This window comes from Tursiops truncatus, chromosome 1 (assembly GCF_011762595.2).
Source record: "Tursiops truncatus isolate mTurTru1 chromosome 1, mTurTru1.mat.Y, whole genome shotgun sequence".
NCBI lineage: Eukaryota > Metazoa > Chordata > Mammalia > Artiodactyla > Delphinidae > Tursiops > Tursiops truncatus.
The window spans coordinates 45,742,072-45,758,422 of NC_047034.1; the positions used below are offsets into that span (position 1 = coordinate 45,742,072).

The following is a 16,351-nucleotide window of genomic DNA, read 5'->3' on the forward strand; positions in this document are numbered from 1 at the left end:
CTTCTTTTGACTCTATTTAGAAAAATGGGATTAAAATGAGGGCAATCTAGAAGTGTCTACCCCAAGAATGCTTTCTCTAGGAATTCTCCACAGAATTTCAAAGAGAGGAATAAGTATCCCACAAATAACAAGATATATCAGAATAAATATTTCAAGAAATCTACAAAACATAGTATGTTTTATAATTCCTTCCCGATTGATATAAAGGGGCATGCCTCATTCTTTGCTACAGAGGGTTCTGTTTAGTGGGAGTTTGGAAAGTTGCGGGTAAATCAGATAAGATACTCTCTGAAGTTCCTCCCAACTGAAAACTTTATGCTGCTAGATTAGAAGCTCCCTAAAGGCAAGGACCCAATTTCCTAATTCCTCATGGTGCAGCTCCATGGCCCTGGCTCATTTCTGCATCCAGAGAACACATTCCAGATAAGCTTGTTAAATGAATCAAAGAAGTTAATCTTACTGCTTTAATGATCTTGTTAGGGATCCCCTTTCCTAACTTTTTGTTGTTGTTATAAACATTTTAAGACTAGTATTAATGAATATTTGCAAAAGCAGGTTTTAAGCAACCCACAAGAATTAAAAAAGAATGAACCCTCCAAACAGCAAAAATACAGATAGGGATTCAGCTGTACCCGGGCCACTGACTCATGGACTCATTCTGTAATCAGCTCAAAAGCTGGTACAGGTTATTTAATGGCTCTATAAATGTTCACACGAATCTAGTTCCTTAACATGTTTATACCACACAGGAGGGAGGTGGGCCAGTACACCGGAAAATATCCTGTTCTAATTCTCTCTCTACAAGGAGACATCTATACCACAGGAAGGCACTTGCTCAAGCAAGGTTCAATTTGATAAGTTCTGCATGTTCAGTTTCAGTCACCACCTCCCCCAAATCCTTCCTCTACAAATGGCCTTTATGATGTGGATACAGGCAACTTCAACCAAAATAAAAGCTACCAATCACAGAGCACATACAACATATCAAACACTCTGCTACAGACTCTACATGAATTTTCTTTAATTTCCCGGACAAGTTAGTGTTACTATCCAAAATTTTGGTGAGGAAACTGAGGATCAGAAAGGTTAAACAATTAGCCTGAGGTCACACAGCTACTACTGGAGTGGGTCTTCGGATTTGCCTGGGGTTTGAAGCACAGGCTCTTTCACTTGCTCCGTGCTGCCTCTTTTCTTGACTTTTCTCAGTTCTGTTTCTTGGCACTGTACCTACTACATACCTGCCATGGGGCTCCTAACTGTTAAGAGCCCCTCCTATCACGCTGAGCCCTTTGCTACAGGAGTCTGCCCCATCACACCTCCTTCCTTCGTGTGCTTCTGCTTCTGCTAAGCCCAGTGGTCTTATGTGCCCTATTCACTCCTTCAACAAATTTATTAAGCCTCTGTTCTGTCCCAGGCCCTGTGCTAGGTTCTAGGCAAACAAAGAGACCCAATTTTTATCCTTAGGGAACCGTCTATGTAATGCTTCGAGTTCTTTTAGAGATTCTTAAATAATAAATTAGCAGTGACAGAGGCTGGTACCCTCTGTCCCCAAGGGCCCTCTGTAGGGCTAAAACAATGCCCCTGGATGCTAAGCGCGAAGAGTGGAAAGGCCATGGGGAGGAGGGGAAACAGATAGCCCAGGAAGAGGAAGGGAAGGAGAAACCGAATGGGAACAAGACAAAAAAAACGACACAAGCCAGCATCACTGTCTCTCTGCTCTGAGTGGTACCTTGGGCCACCTTCTTTTGCCCAAGTACTACACCCATGGCAAAATGACACCATTCACCGATTGTGCCCCAGGTTGCTGTTGAGTTCAGAGCACTGTCGGCCTCACTGCATTCATAAAAATGTCATGGTTTTTATTTGTATTCATGTACTCCACTGTTCTGGAACCTGGACTCTTCTCCTTTGCTACTCCCTAAGGCACCAGGCTGATAGAACCTCAAGAATTCTCTGAAAATCAAGCCCTCCAGAAAAAAGAAAGTGAGAAGAGACTGGGTGTGTTGCATTCTTCTAGGTTTGCTGCCTCCTTTATTTTCCTTGGCTGCGTGACCTATGACTAGTAGCTACATGGAATGCTGGGGAACGCTAGGATCCTCAAAGTCCACGGTGTGCACGCACTTCGCCAGTGGCTCCTGCACCAATGTTATCATAGTAACTATTAAGAAGTCACCTGCATAAAGCTATGCGGTAGGGAGAGAAACAAAACAGGGCTGGGTCACAGCCTTACCCTTGTAATTACAGCTTTACTTTGACCAGCGAATGAGGAAAGGTACGTACAGGAGAGAGAGCAGGCAAGGCAGGGGGATGATGGGGAAGGAGACACAAGGCAGGGTTTGATTATTAGCAAAATTAAGGCCCTGCTGTGTTTCCCATGGAGCAAGGAGCTGTTTAATGGAATAACGGCAGCCCAGCCCAGTTCCAAAACACATGTGTCAGCAAGAGCATCTCTCTGCCAGTGCTGAAGGCCCTGGTTGTTACGGAAATTGACAAGCTAGTGGGAGGGACATGCTATGACTTCCTCCGTACACATGGAACAGGCCAGGTGACATTCTTCAGGATCTGATACAACAGTCCCATGTTTCTCATCACTAGCGGCACTGAGGAGACCTTTAAACGCACCACCAGAAAGCAAAACCTATCATCAACTGCAGGTGCCAAATATTATATTCGATTCTATAGCAGCTCTGCAGTTAAACAGTCTACTTCAGGAAGAGTTTATATATAGAACCAAAAATCACGGCTCATAATTACACACAAGTCACTCTCTTTACCAGATGAAAAGCAAACACCTTCGGATCTCTGACACACTGATTCATAGCGTAGTTCAGACTGATCTGACATAATATTAAGAAAAGGAGCCCTTGAAATAAATTTATAAATGCAGACTTACCATGTTTCTCACCAACTAGGTTAGTTCTGGGGCCAAGGAAATCAGGCCACTTCAGGAACCCAAACATTTTCTAAGTGTAAATGATTTTTCAACAGATGTAAAGGTCTATAGATAAACATATTAAAATCAGCTGATTTTAAATCCATCCGCTGCTCTTTCTAAGACATTTCCTCAAAAGGTCACATTGAATAATTCCAGTCAGCAGAGGCGGAGTCTCAAAATCGTACAGGAATATGCGAGTCATGGTGGCACGCTGATAGCTCACCCTCGGGGGGTGAAGTACTATGAGCTATTCTCAAAGAGGAGAAGGGAGCGATGAAAGGAAGGAGAATGGGTTTTCTTGGAGTATCTGTGCTTAGTTTCCTAATTTTCTTTACAGTCAGAGATTCATATGGATAAGATCAGACCCTGACGAGACTCGTGGGTGCTCATGGGTATAGTTGGGCCTTGGATCTGAGCAAAGCCCATAAGTGAAATGCACGGGTTCTTTGCCTGGGGCCCGAGGACAGGCTCCAGACAGTTAAAAAACTCTAAAATTTTACTTAAGAATTTTGTGTATATGATATCATGTGCATTTTTATAGGGAGAGTCTTTCTAACTTTTACAACATTCCAAAAAAATGCCCATGACCCAACAGAGCTTAAGATGCTTTTCACGAGGAAAACTAACCAGATGCAACTGGCATTGCACTGAGACATTCTTTAACATTCAGGGCTCTCTCTGAGAGAGCAAAAGACTTCTCAGTTGTCAGCTGTTCTTACATCTTCCTAAAGCAAAATATAAATCCCTGCGTTTGCCTGGGAAAGACAGTATTAATGCAGATACTTAAAAAATGTATTTACTTTTTCTGCTTCTTACAAGTACACAAATATACTGTAGAAAGCATATCTTAAAATCTGATGTGATCTGTCTTTGGTATGATATTCAGAAACTCCTCCACAGGGCCAAGTTTTAATCATCTAGATCTCTTCTTTCTCCTCTAAATATAGTGAAAGACGAGAGTTTAAAATCATTACCTTGCTCTGCAGTAAACTGTCATTTTCTTTAAGCTGTAAAATTAGGCAAATGTCACCACTTCACATAAAGTTCAGGAGCCTGTGAATTGTCAGGGACAACAACTATAGATTGTAATGGAATAATGGTTAGGTATCCAAGTGAAAAAGAATGAGGTAAAGATAAATGAGGTGCTCCCATTGTTTCACAGCATTTTTTTACTCTCCAAAAGGAAAAGCAAAAGTTGATCAGAGCTTACGATGCTCTTTTGAACTCTCACTGCTCTCCTGACAAAAATCTCTCTCGTGGTCATCTCCAGATGCAGCTCAGTGTCCTGGCTTTCTTCACACCAGCATAGTGAAACGGTGTCAAGTGTCCAAGGATGTCCCAACTGCCTGGTTCACGGACCTCAAGTTTCAGCACTTGACCCCTGAAACACCTACGTTCAATACAGGAGGATCTGACTCACGGTGATAATGGTGTAAGGGGTGATGGAAGAAGGACACCTCCATTGGTAAAATAATTACCTTTTCAAAGAAATCTGCATTTAAAACTGAGCTCCTCAAGTCAAGGGACTCTTTCCTACTTATTCTGTATCCCTTAGTTCCTATCTGTTTTTCTATCCCGAGTCACAGCATAATGCCTGGTATGCTAAATAATTAAACGATGCTAAATAATTTAGCATCGAAAGTGCTAAATACTTTGTTAATGCATTTTTGCTACTTGCTTTTCTTTGACACCAGTAACTTCTTAGAAAACTGCTTGCCCAGCTGTGGTGCAAAAGTAAACTGCAGCTCGGCACCATAATCATTTTTGATTTAGAGTAGTCCACATTAAGTTTCACTGTAAGTATTAAACCACCTAGCAGTCCTTGTTTCCTTATACTAATGGTACGTTTGCATATATCTTGAGAGAGACAGAACAGAGATTTCTCTTAGTATGGAGAGGAGAGTTGAAAGGTAAATCAAACTATGCCCCGTAGACATTCAATAAATACAAAGGATGAATCAAGGAACGGCAGGTTTAAATCTCTACAGATTCACTCAATTTTGCTTCTTGCCAACTTAAGGAAGAAAAGAGGAATTCCTGGACATTTCTGAGAAAGATTATATCTCAAAACTCAAGGCCTCTCAGAATGACTCCAATTTGCAGCATGAAGCTCTGAGTTTAGTTTTTTTAAATCAATCCTATATAAAGAATAGATGTGAATTGCATTTATGGTTGTCTAAACATTAGTTGGACCAAAGAAATATTTAGCAATGGTACAAAGTCAGGAAAATGATTCATAACAATCCGACTTCCAATTTTGATTATATAAACTATGATGAAGACTATATTAAGCTGAACACATATATTAAAAAGGAACATTTTAATTTGGGGAGGCTTAATGTTTAGATGATACATAGGATAGCATATTCACAAAATTCAGAAGGATGAACTTTAGGTAAGAGGGCAGAAATAGGAAAGTTTGGTTCAGAGAAGATACAAAATTCCCTTAGAAATCTGTAACTGGGCACGTTATCACAGATTATGTAACAGCTCATTTTTGAATATAAAGGTATTCAATATATAGTGGGAACACTGTATCCTGAATCTACAAATGCTCCTTTGTCCAAGGAAAGTTTCATCCAATACATGATCAAGTTATCAACTTTGCTTTTGTTGTGCTAAACACATCACAGTCTACATCCTGGATGCAAAGTAAGAAGGGAAGTAGAATTTCAGATGGGAACAACGAATTTCAGTTTTGAGTAACAAGAGGTAGAATTTCAATTATGGAAACACACCAGAAAGAGATTAGATCACTTAAAACACCTCGTCAGGGTCTGTAAATGTTGTTTAAAAAGATAACTTACAATTCAGGTCTCAATTTTTACAGACTACCTCTGACTACTAAGCAAATATTTTTATTGCCAAAAAGCTAGTGGAGGAGAAATAATCCAGAGAAAGAAAAGAGCTTCACCATTACAGTAGGAACAAAATAGTGCTTTTTATGCTTCTCTTTACTGAAAACAAAATGTTACTGGCAAGTTGAACAGCTTTTGAACCAATATGTGAAACCTGGTAATTATTCCTAGATGATGTTTTCAATCTAAAAAGTCATGCATAAGCTAAAATTTCACTAAAAGTAAAAAAAATATATGTATATACTCAAATGAGAATGTAAGCATAGCCAAGGAACACTATAGATTAAACTATTACTTTAGTTCATTACCCATTTCTATTTTTCACATTGGCGATAGATGCTGGTCTTTTAATGGTGCATTAGAAGATTATATAATGATTCTTTCAGGAGAGGTCCACCTCAGAGAGGAGTCTGTTACTGAAGTATGGCTGAATTTAAGACCTCCTTCACTATCTTCCATTGACTGATATACACATAACCTAGGACTTCATGAAGAAATGCTCAAGGGCCACAAAAAGTAAAAAAAGAAGTAAAAATTAAAGTGGAAAAATTTCAAAGGTAAAATTGGCCTGTGATGCCTTAACCATAGTCGTGATATGCTCTGAATTTAGAATTTAACTCTTCTTCAGAATAAGGTTTTCAAATTATGATTCTCAGATGTGTAACTTTAGTATTTAAAATTCACTCCCTGCAGTGATAAATTTAAATTCTCTAAGCACGTAAGCCTTTAATGATTACCATATTGAACCCTTCATTCAGTTAATTCTCACATGGCACTCTGAGATCATAAGTACGGGTTAAATTTCCACATGAATCAACTTTGTGTCTTACTGTCACTGTAAAAACCACACACTTTTAGAGAAGCAACCTGGAGACTCTGCTTTGGAGCCAGACAGACGTGGGCTGGAATTCCAACACAACCGCGATTAGCCTTGCAAACCTGGGTAAGTTATTCAAGCATGAGCCTCAATTTCCTTATCTGTAAAATGCAAATATTACCTGTCTCATGGCCACTTCCCTGAGGTAAGGTATTGATTACAACATGTTTGCAACATTTGTCAATAACTCAGAGCAACATTGGGTATGTAGTAGACAGGTACTAAGGACCTCCCTGCTTGCAGTCTGAGGTCCGAGCAGGGCACCAGGTGCAGACAATACACAGTGATAGATAGCAACGCTCTGTTTCTAGGCAAAGGCTCTTACCAGTCTCTACCTGACTTTCCACACTTTAATGAAAGATCAACGGTAGCCCAGGATCCTGGGAAGCTCTGCATTAAATATTCTCCTAGCCACGCTGTGTTGTGTGGACGTTTGTTTTAACTCTAACCATCCCCTTGTAAGAAAAGCTTTGTAACAGAAACCAGAATACGGTTACTCTAACTCATGAGGCAATATTTCCCTTGAAACATGTAATTTTACTTCTTACCTTTTCAATTTTTTCATCCAGCATTCTGAAGAATTCTTGCTGGCTTTCAGAGATGTGCATGCTGAAAAACAAAGAGTAGGTAAGTGCGTATTTCAGTGTTTTCTTAAACCTAGCTCCCTCAGATGAAAAATGCCGAGTCCCTAAACTTCGGGGCAGTCATTTATTTCTTGCAGACTTTTCCACTGAAGTACTCTGAAGTCACACTAAGGATAAATGTCATTACAGTAACCCTGCAAACGTGTTTCCTAACAGTCTATCAGTTCCTATGATTTAAGGAACGCAATTTCCTTTCAACGTACACGTTATTTATAGTGGTGTTACTCGGAGGTGTGTGCCCAATTTTTGCCTTGTACTTAAAACAAAAAGCACAGGCAAGCAGTACATGGCATATTTCAACCCTGTAACCATAACAAGAAAATATATCCTAGTTATTATATTAAAATGTGTATTTTACACGGGCTGTCAGCATCAGCATGGTATTCAGCTGACTGTATAGGTGTGGGCTGGCAGCAAACGAGCCGAGAACTTGACCTGAATATCTCCTGTACTGGTGACAGCACATGCACCTCTTTGGAACTGAAATCCACTGGAACGTGAGAGTAAGTGAGGAGGCAAGTCTGAGTAGCCCTCGCCCTGTGTGCTTACCTGTTCTTTGCTATTTAACAGCATACTTAATGAGATGGACGTGGTTGGTGAGGACAAAACTAAGAAGGTAAGGAGAGCAGAGAGGATTCACGGACAGGAGGGAAAGGGTCTTGAATGGAAGGGTGATTTATGTATTCTCAAATCCCGATGCACTAACAGCTCTTTCAGGTAAACTGTTATCCCTGGAGGTGCAGCAGACCCCGCCAGATGGAGCAAACGCCCACCACAGAGATCCTCGTTACCTGTGTGTTGTCTTAGAGATGGTGTAACCAGACAGCGTGAGGCTTACTCTGCTGTTCTTCATGCGCTCCTTTCAGAGAGAAGCCCTAAATCTCTTCCATAGGGACAGAGACAGAACTTTCACTCTGATGAAGTAAATTACCCCCTATCGACTGACTCCCGCCTAGGTAAACGGGGATGCCCTCCTCTCACGTGGAAACTATCAACACAGTGGCATTAATAATAGTTCTTACCTACGAGGGTACACATCGCACTGTGAGAAACAGTCCCTAGGTAACAACTTGATTCTTAAACCCCTTCTGATGGACAAGTTGATGATTGTTGAGTGAGGGGAGGAGATGGAAAAGCATGCTGGGCTGGCTTTACTGTCTTTCTTCAAGATTTAGGATGGGATAATTGGATTGTTTCTCATTTAGTTTATAAAGTATGAATACTAAGGGCTTCACTCGTGGTGCGGTGGTTGAGAGTCCGCCTGCCGATGCAGGGGACACGGGTTCGTGCCCCGGTCCAGGAGGATCCCACGTGCTGCGGAGCCGCTAGGCCCATGAGCCATGGCCGCTGAGCCTGCACGTCTGGAGCCTGTGCTCCCCAACGGGAGAGGCCACAACAGTGAGAGGCCCGCGTACCGCAAAACAAAACAAAATAAAGTATGAACACTTGATGCTAAGATTAATTAGATCTAAAAGTCTTTTCTAAAAGCCTGTATGTTGGGATTTAACTACTACAGCTTAACAATTTCGGCTATTCCTATTTCTCTCTAATTACTAAAATCCCACCTTGGAAAACACAACGCTCCCCTGGAACATTTCTTTTCTATTGAGGTATAGTTGATTTGCAATATTATATTAGTTTCGGGTGTACAACACAGTGACTCAAAATTTTGATAGATTATACTCCATTTATACCCTGGAGCATTCTTGTGGCTCCCAGGGGTCCCAGCAAAGCTCTTGTGAGTTAACCCTGCCATCAGAGGCTCTTCTTTCTGTGACTTGTCAGTTTCCTGAGACTAGGGTGATGATGCTATGGAATCTTAATGACAAGTAATCAAACGAAGGAAAGGTGGACAAAATGAGCTCTAGAGCTGAAAGATACACGGCTCCCATTTTAAGTGACTTAAAAAAATAAGCTTCCAAACAATAAACACCTAAGCTGCGAAAGTATAAGAAGGCAAGGTCTTAATTCCCAAACACTTCACCTGCAAAAATGAAATTCCATTACTCCTGACAAATCTTAGCCTAAACACAGTTATTTCTTTTTTTTTTTTTTTTTTTTTTTTTTTTTTTTTGCGGTACGCGGGCCTCTCACTGTCGTAGCCTCTCCCGTTGTGGAGCACAGGCTCCGGACACGCAGGCTCAGCGGCCATGGCTCACGGGCCCAGCCGCTCCGCGGCAGGTGGGATCCTCCCGGACTGGGGTACGAACCTGCGTCCCCTGCATCGGCAGGCGGACCCTCAACCACTGTGCCACAAGGGAAGCCCCACAGTTATTTCTTCATGATCATCATTACTACTTTTCAATTGCACCTCAGGGGAGTGGGGTAATCCTAATCCTCACAGCAGGACACACCCTGGCTAGTAGTTCATGGCTCACTTTTATTTAGTTATTTTTAAAAATAACAGTATAATAAGCACCCATGAAACCAAAACAAAAAACCAAAGCTGCGATTTTTATTTATTTATTTTTTAACATCTTTATTGGAGTATAATTGCTTTACAATGGTGTGTTAGTTTCTGCTTTATAACAAAGTGAATCAGCTATACATATACATATGTTCCCATATCTCCTCCCTCTTGCGTCTCCCTCCCACCCTCCCTATCCCACCCCTCTAGGTGGTCACAAAGCACCGAGCTGATCTCCCTGTGCTATGCGGCTGCTTCCCACTAGCTATCTATTTTACATTTGATAGTGTATATATGTCCATGCCACTCTAACTTTGTCCCAGCTTACCCTTCCCCCTCTCTGTGTTCTCAAGTCCATTCTCTAGTAGGTCTGCGTCTTTATTCCCGTCTTGCCCCTAGGTTCTTCATGACCTTTTGTTTTTAGATTCCATATATATGTGTTAGCATACGGTATTTGTTTTTCTCTTTCTGACTTACTTCACTCTGTATGACAGACTCTAGGTCCATCCACCTCACTGCAAATAACTCAATTCTGTTTCTTTTTATGGCTGAGTAATATTCCATTGTATATATGTGCCACATCTTCTTTATCCATTCATCTGTCGATGGACACTTAGGTTGCTTCCATGTCCTGGCTATTGTAAATAGAGCTGCAGTGAACATTGTGGTACATGACTCTTTTTGAATTATGGTTTTTTCAGGGTATATGTCCAGCAGTGGGTTTGCTGGGTCGTATGGTAATTCTATTTTAGGTTTTTTAAGGAACCTCCATACTGTTCTCCATAGTGGCTGTATTAATTTACATTCCCACCAACAGTGCAAGAGGGTTCCCTTTTCTCCACACCCTCTCCAGCATTTATTGTTTGTAGATTTTTTGATGATGGCCATTCTGACTGGTATGAGGTGATACCTCATTGTAGTTTTGATCTGCATTTCTCTAATGATTAGTGATGTTGAGCATCCTTTCATTTGTTTGTTGACAATCTGTATATCTTCTTTGGAGAAATGTCTGTTTAGGTCTTCTGCCCACTTTTGGATTGGGTTTTTTTTTTTTTTTTTTTGATATTGAGCTGCATGAGCTGCTTGTAAATTTTGGAGATTAATCCTTGGTCAGTTGCTTCATTTGAAAATATTTTCTCCCATTCTGAGGCTTGTCTTTTCGTCTTGTTTATGTTTTCCTTAGCTGTGCAAAAGCTTTGAAGTTTCATTAGGTCCCATTTGTTTATTTTTGTTTTTATTTCCATTTCTCTAGGAGGTGGGTCAAAAAGGATCTTGCTGTGATTTATGTCATAGAGTGTTCTGCCTATGTTTTCCTCTAAGAGTTTTATAGTGTCTGGCCTTACATTTAAGTCTTTAATCCATTTTGAGTTTATTTTTGTGGATGGTGTTAGGAGGTGTTCTAATTTCATTCTTTTACATGTAGCTATCCAGTTTTCCCAGCACCACTTATTGAAGAGGCTGTCTTTTCCCCATTGTAAATTCTTGCCTCCTTTATCAAAAATAAGGTGACCATATGTGTGTTGGTTTATCTCTGGGCTTTCTATCCTGTTCCATTGATCTATATTTCTGTTTTTGTGCCAGTACCATACTGTCTTGATTACTGTAGCTTTGTAGTATAGTCTGAAGTCTGGGAGCCCGATTCCTCCAGCTCCGTTTATCTTTCTCAAGATTACTTTGGCTATTCGGGGTCTTTTCTGTTTCCATAGAAATTGTGAAATTATTTGTTCTAGTTCTGTGAAAAATGCCATTGGTAGTTTGATAGGGATCACACTGAATCTGTCGATTGCTTTGGGTAGTATAGTCATTTTCACAATGTTGATTCTTCCAATCGAAGAACATGGTATATCTCTCCATCTGTTTATATCATCTTTAATTTCTTTCATCAATGTCTTATAGTTTTCTGCATACAGGTCTTTTGTCTCCTTAGGTTTATTCTTAGGTATTTTATTCTTTTCGTTGCAATGGTAAATGGGAGTGTTTCCGTAATTTCTCTTTCAGAGTTTTCATCATTAGTGTATAGGAATCCAAGAGATTTCTGTGCATTAATTTTGTATCCTACTACTTTACCAAATTCATTGATCAGCTCTAGTAGTTTTCTGGTAGCATCTTTAGGATTCTCTATGTATAGTATCATGTCATCTGTAAACTGTGACAGCTTTACTTCTTCTTTCCGATTTGGATTCCTTTTATTTCTTTTTCTTCTCTGATTGCTGTGGCTAAAACTTCCAAAACTATGTTGAATAACAGTGGTGAGTGTGGGCAACCTTGTCTTGTTCCTGATCTTAGAGGAAATGGTTTCAGTTTTTCACCATTGAGAACAATGTTGGCTGTAGGTTTGTCATATATGTCCTTTAATATGTTGAGATTAAGTTCTCTCTACAAAGCTGTGATCTTAACAAGAACCTAGAGGTTACTTACGTCCCACCCATGTGTGTTACTACCAACTCAAGGGAACCATCATGCCCTTGCTTTCCTTTTACATAGCTTTACTCTATCTCTCTATGTGCTTAAAAAGCAGATGATTTATTTTAGTTGTTTTTAACTTTATAGAGTGCATTATGCTCTGTGTAATGTTGCAGGACTTACTCTTTGTTCTAGTGCTATACTGCTAGGGTCCATCCAGCGTTGTGCATTGTTGCAGTGCATTCGTTTTAACTGCTAATATTCCACTGTGTGAATACAGTGTTGTTCATCTATCCAATCTCCTGTCAAAGGGCATTTGGGTTTTTTTCTAATTGTTAAGGTGTTCTTACCAAGTGTCAGACACTGTGATAAGTACCGGGCATACGTTATTTCATTTAAGCCCCAGCCCTATAAGACAGGATTGTTCACCAACATTTTTCTTGGAGAAAACTGAAGCTCACAGACATAAGGTCACTGGCCTGAGATTACAAAGTCAGTAAGAATGTGCTCTACGTGGTGCATCAAATGAAGATGTGAGCATTATCTGCCTTCATTATTAATAAATCTGCCATTATCAGGTATGGGATTGTCCTTCCAGTCATGGGGAAAAAGCCTCATCTTATTTTATACAGCTGCATAATAAAGAATAATTTCCTGGAACCTATATTATGTCAACGAGTAGAAAAAGTAAAATCCTTCTCTTAGCCCTCCAGAAATATTTCTTAGTTGAATTCCAGAAACCCAATGATCTGACTCACAGTTTAAAATACACACACACACACACACACACACACACACACACGAGCATTATGCTGTGTGAAGAACAGGGGATTTTCTTCATAATTTTAATGTAAACACATGAGCCAATTTAATCAACTTCTCTGAAAGCTTCAGCACATGTGTGTCTGCAAAGCATGCTATTTCAATGTGTCAAAGTTAAGTAAGTATTTGCTTTAAAGGGAAAAAGAAATTCTCAATAGAGTTTTTTTCTAGAAGCATTTAAAAGGAGCATATATCTAATGGCTTGGATGAAAAGATGATTTGGTAGTGTTATCAGGTATCTGCTATCCTCAGAGGCAGATAAAATTAGTGTAGATAAAAGTGATTACAAGTGAAGTGGATTAGGTAGGTTGTGATTATAGCATGACATTTACTTGAGGGTGAAAAAAACCAGTTGTCCCATTATACTGACACTGTAAATGATAAATGGATTTGAAAATGTCCAGTTTTCTTTGGAAGTAAAAAATTCAATCCCTGAGATCATTCACCACCCCTTGAAGAGTCCTAACCACCATATCACAGTAGCCATGGCTGCAGCAGTTCCAGACACTCAGCCAGGTTAAAGTGATTATGTTATTTTTGTCTCAACCTCCTGGGAAGAACCAAAGAACACAACTTTTTCCACTTATGATATTGATTTACATATATGTCATAGTTAAAATTATTTGGGGATGGTGGTGACTGTGTCAGATGTACTTGTGTGATCAGCGCCCTTAGGGAATTTGTTCATATTTAGGCAGAACAACACAAAAGAGGTTTGCAGCCTCTGGGATTACAGCTTCTTTGAAGAAAGGGCAGGTAGCTTCAAAGTCACACAAGTGCATTTTACCACCAAGGTAGACTCAGTTTTAGAACAATATAGAAACTACTCATTATTCTCTTTAGCATTTTAATTTAGCATTTTAACTGTGAAATACTTAACACATAGAAAAGGAAACATATAATGTTATTTGCACATTTTCAAATAATAATAATTAAAGGAACATGCATGTAAGCACCACTCAGATTAAGAGATAGAACCTCTGGTCCCATTGTCTTCTATCCAGCAGAAAGAACCACTATTCTGCATTTAATGCCTCTTCATTTCCTTGCTTGCCTTTATTGTTTTACCACGTACATATATATAATATATGGCTTAGCTCTGCCTGTTTTTGCACTTTATATGCATGAAACTGTACATAGCCAGGTACTTCCACTTACCTTACTGGTACAACCTTACATTTCATGAGATTCCTCTATCTTGATCTGGGTAGCTATTGGTCATGCATTTTCACTGATATGTAGCATTCCCATCATAAGAATATACCACAGTTTTGTTATCCATTACATGTCTGATGGACATTTGGGTTTTATTTCCAAGAGCTTTGTTTTTGTTTTTTTTTTGGCCATGTCACCGCCACGAGGCACGCAGCATCTTAGTTCCCCGACCAGGGATGGAACCCATGCCCTGTGCAGTGGAAGCGTGGAGTCTTAACCACTGACTGCCAGGAAAGTCCCATATCTTCAAGAGCTTTAAGAGCTCATGTAAACAGTGCTGCTATGGACATTTCAAAATATGCCTGCTGGCACACATGCACAAGAGTTTCTCTAGGGTATACACCTGAGAGTGGAGTTGTTTTCCAAAGTAATTGTACCAGTTTATATCCCTACATTCTGGTAAACATTTTAGTATCATTAGCCTTCTAAATTTTTGCCAGTCTTGTGGTGTGAAATGGTATTTTTTCATATGCATTAGCTATTCATGTTTCCTCTTCAGTCAAGTGGTTGTTTACATCTTTAGCCTGCTTTTCTATGAGTTCTGTCTTTTACTTATTGATTCATAGAATTACTTGATATATTCTGGAAACCCAAGTATTGTTAATTATATGTATTGTAAATATATTCCATCATTTTGTGGCCTTTTACTCTCCTATAGTATATTTTGATAAACAGAAGTTCTTAATTTTAATGTACTCACAAAAATTAATCATTTTTCTTAAGATTTGCATCCTTTGTGACTTATTCAAAGTTTTTCCCTACCCCACGGTTATAAAGATATTCCCCTTCATTTTCTTCTAACTGATGTGAAGTGTCAGCTCTGTCATATATTGTGGGTCTGTTTTGGGTCTCTCTATTTTGTTCCATTAGACTAAATCACACTGTCTCAATTACTGAGGCTTTATCATAAGTCTTGGTTACATGGCAAGCAAAATGGAGCTCACTCTAAAAACATCTTTAGCTTTAAAAACAATATAGGAAAATAGGAACTAGAACTTACTTTGCTCTGGGTTGATGAACTAATCCCGGAATCTCTTTATTAGTTTTAAGTCTTACATTTGAACTGGCACTTTTTTCCTGAAACACATAAACGCACATGTAAAAGACAAGATGAGAATCAGCAATTAAACAAGAGCATAAATTTTCATCAACAAAACGTTAGATTTGTTTGGGAGCCTCTGAGGTTGGGGAGGACAAAAGTCCTTACAAAGATGTCACACAGTACAAGGAGAACTGCCGAATATTTGAACAGGGAACGTTGTCATGAAAAGAGGAATTAACTTTTATAAGAGCTATGGCTCCTTTTAGAAAACGTGTGAGTAATATTTGATTTTTAGGTGGAGTTACTGAAAACAGTAAGAGAATCAAAGAACAGAAGATTCTAGTGAAAAAGAACAGCGGTAGTTCAACCACAGCCATTGTTTGCTTGCCCAGGTTAAGTGACTTTGTGCATTTTATTTGTGAAAGACAACTGCAGTTACTGACACATAAAGTTTGCATAAGGCCCTAGCAGTGACAGGGACAAGAACATGACTAAAAATAGCCAATATTTTCCATGTATAATGAATATTGAGATTGAATTTAATTAAATTAATGAAATCAATACTAGCCTGTATTCCAGAAATACTTCTTTGGCTTTTAGCCTGATCTGATTTCTTTTTTTTTTTTTTTTTTTTGATCTGATTTCTTATTCCCAGTAAACCAGCCGCATAGGAAAGAAATACTCTCAAATCTTAAAATACAAGTATATCAGTAAGCACACTATCAATACTACTACTGCTTTGTAACTTTACATTATCTTTAAAAAAATATTTAAGGTGTTCTAAAATTTGCTCTCTAAATATACCCCCGAAAATGAAAGGAAGGACTATTCTAAACCTACTTAACAGGTGACTATATACACTCAAGGAACCTGAGGTGTGGCAATAATTAAAGACCTGGGGTAGGTAGGGGTAAGGAATAAAAAGTCCTGTGGGCCGACCCACCATTCTCACCACAGGCAGAGTGATGTGGGATGGCACATAAACAGATGGTCCCCAAATGAGCTCTTTCAAGAGCTCATTATTCTTCCTAGGATAGCAGAAGCCACGTAAATCAGTGAAACTGCAACGACTTACATGCCTGGTTGTTTGCTATTTACCATCAAACATGAGCATATCTGTATAACGTCAGTCCTCCAAAATAGACGGT

The 16,351-nt window shown here is 39.4% G+C and overlaps 2 protein-coding genes across 9 annotated transcripts in view; both read right to left on the reverse strand.

The window, feature by feature from the left end:
- Nucleotides 1-16,351, reverse strand: part of TSEN15 (tRNA splicing endonuclease subunit 15) — a 538,803-nt gene that overhangs the window by 43,225 nt on the left and 479,227 nt on the right. The window contains exons 14-15 of the mRNA XM_073803611.1: nt 15,162-15,238; nt 7,219-7,279 (exon numbers count right to left, since the gene is read on the reverse strand). The gene's annotated coding sequence lies outside the window, so the exon portion shown is untranslated. The remainder of the gene's footprint in view (nt 1-7,218; nt 7,280-15,161; nt 15,239-16,351) is intronic.
- C1H1orf21 (chromosome 1 C1orf21 homolog) overlaps nt 1-16,351 on the reverse strand; it is a 175,203-nt gene that overhangs the window by 43,225 nt on the left and 115,627 nt on the right. For 4 of the 8 annotated variants that reach the window (XR_012331172.1, XM_073803590.1, XM_033853542.2 and 1 more), the window contains exons 4-5: nt 15,162-15,238; nt 7,219-7,279 (exon numbers count right to left, since the gene is read on the reverse strand). Coding sequence is in view for 7 of the 8 variants with exons in the window: in XM_073803590.1 (XP_073659691.1) it covers nt 7,219-7,279; nt 15,162-15,238 (138 nt within the window). In the remaining variant the exon portion in view is untranslated. Of the gene's footprint in view, nt 1-2,893; nt 2,999-7,218; nt 7,280-15,161; nt 15,239-16,351 lie in introns of those variants that run through there. The other 4 variants (XM_033853536.2, XM_033853538.2, XM_033853528.2 and 1 more) reach the window with 2 other exon arrangements.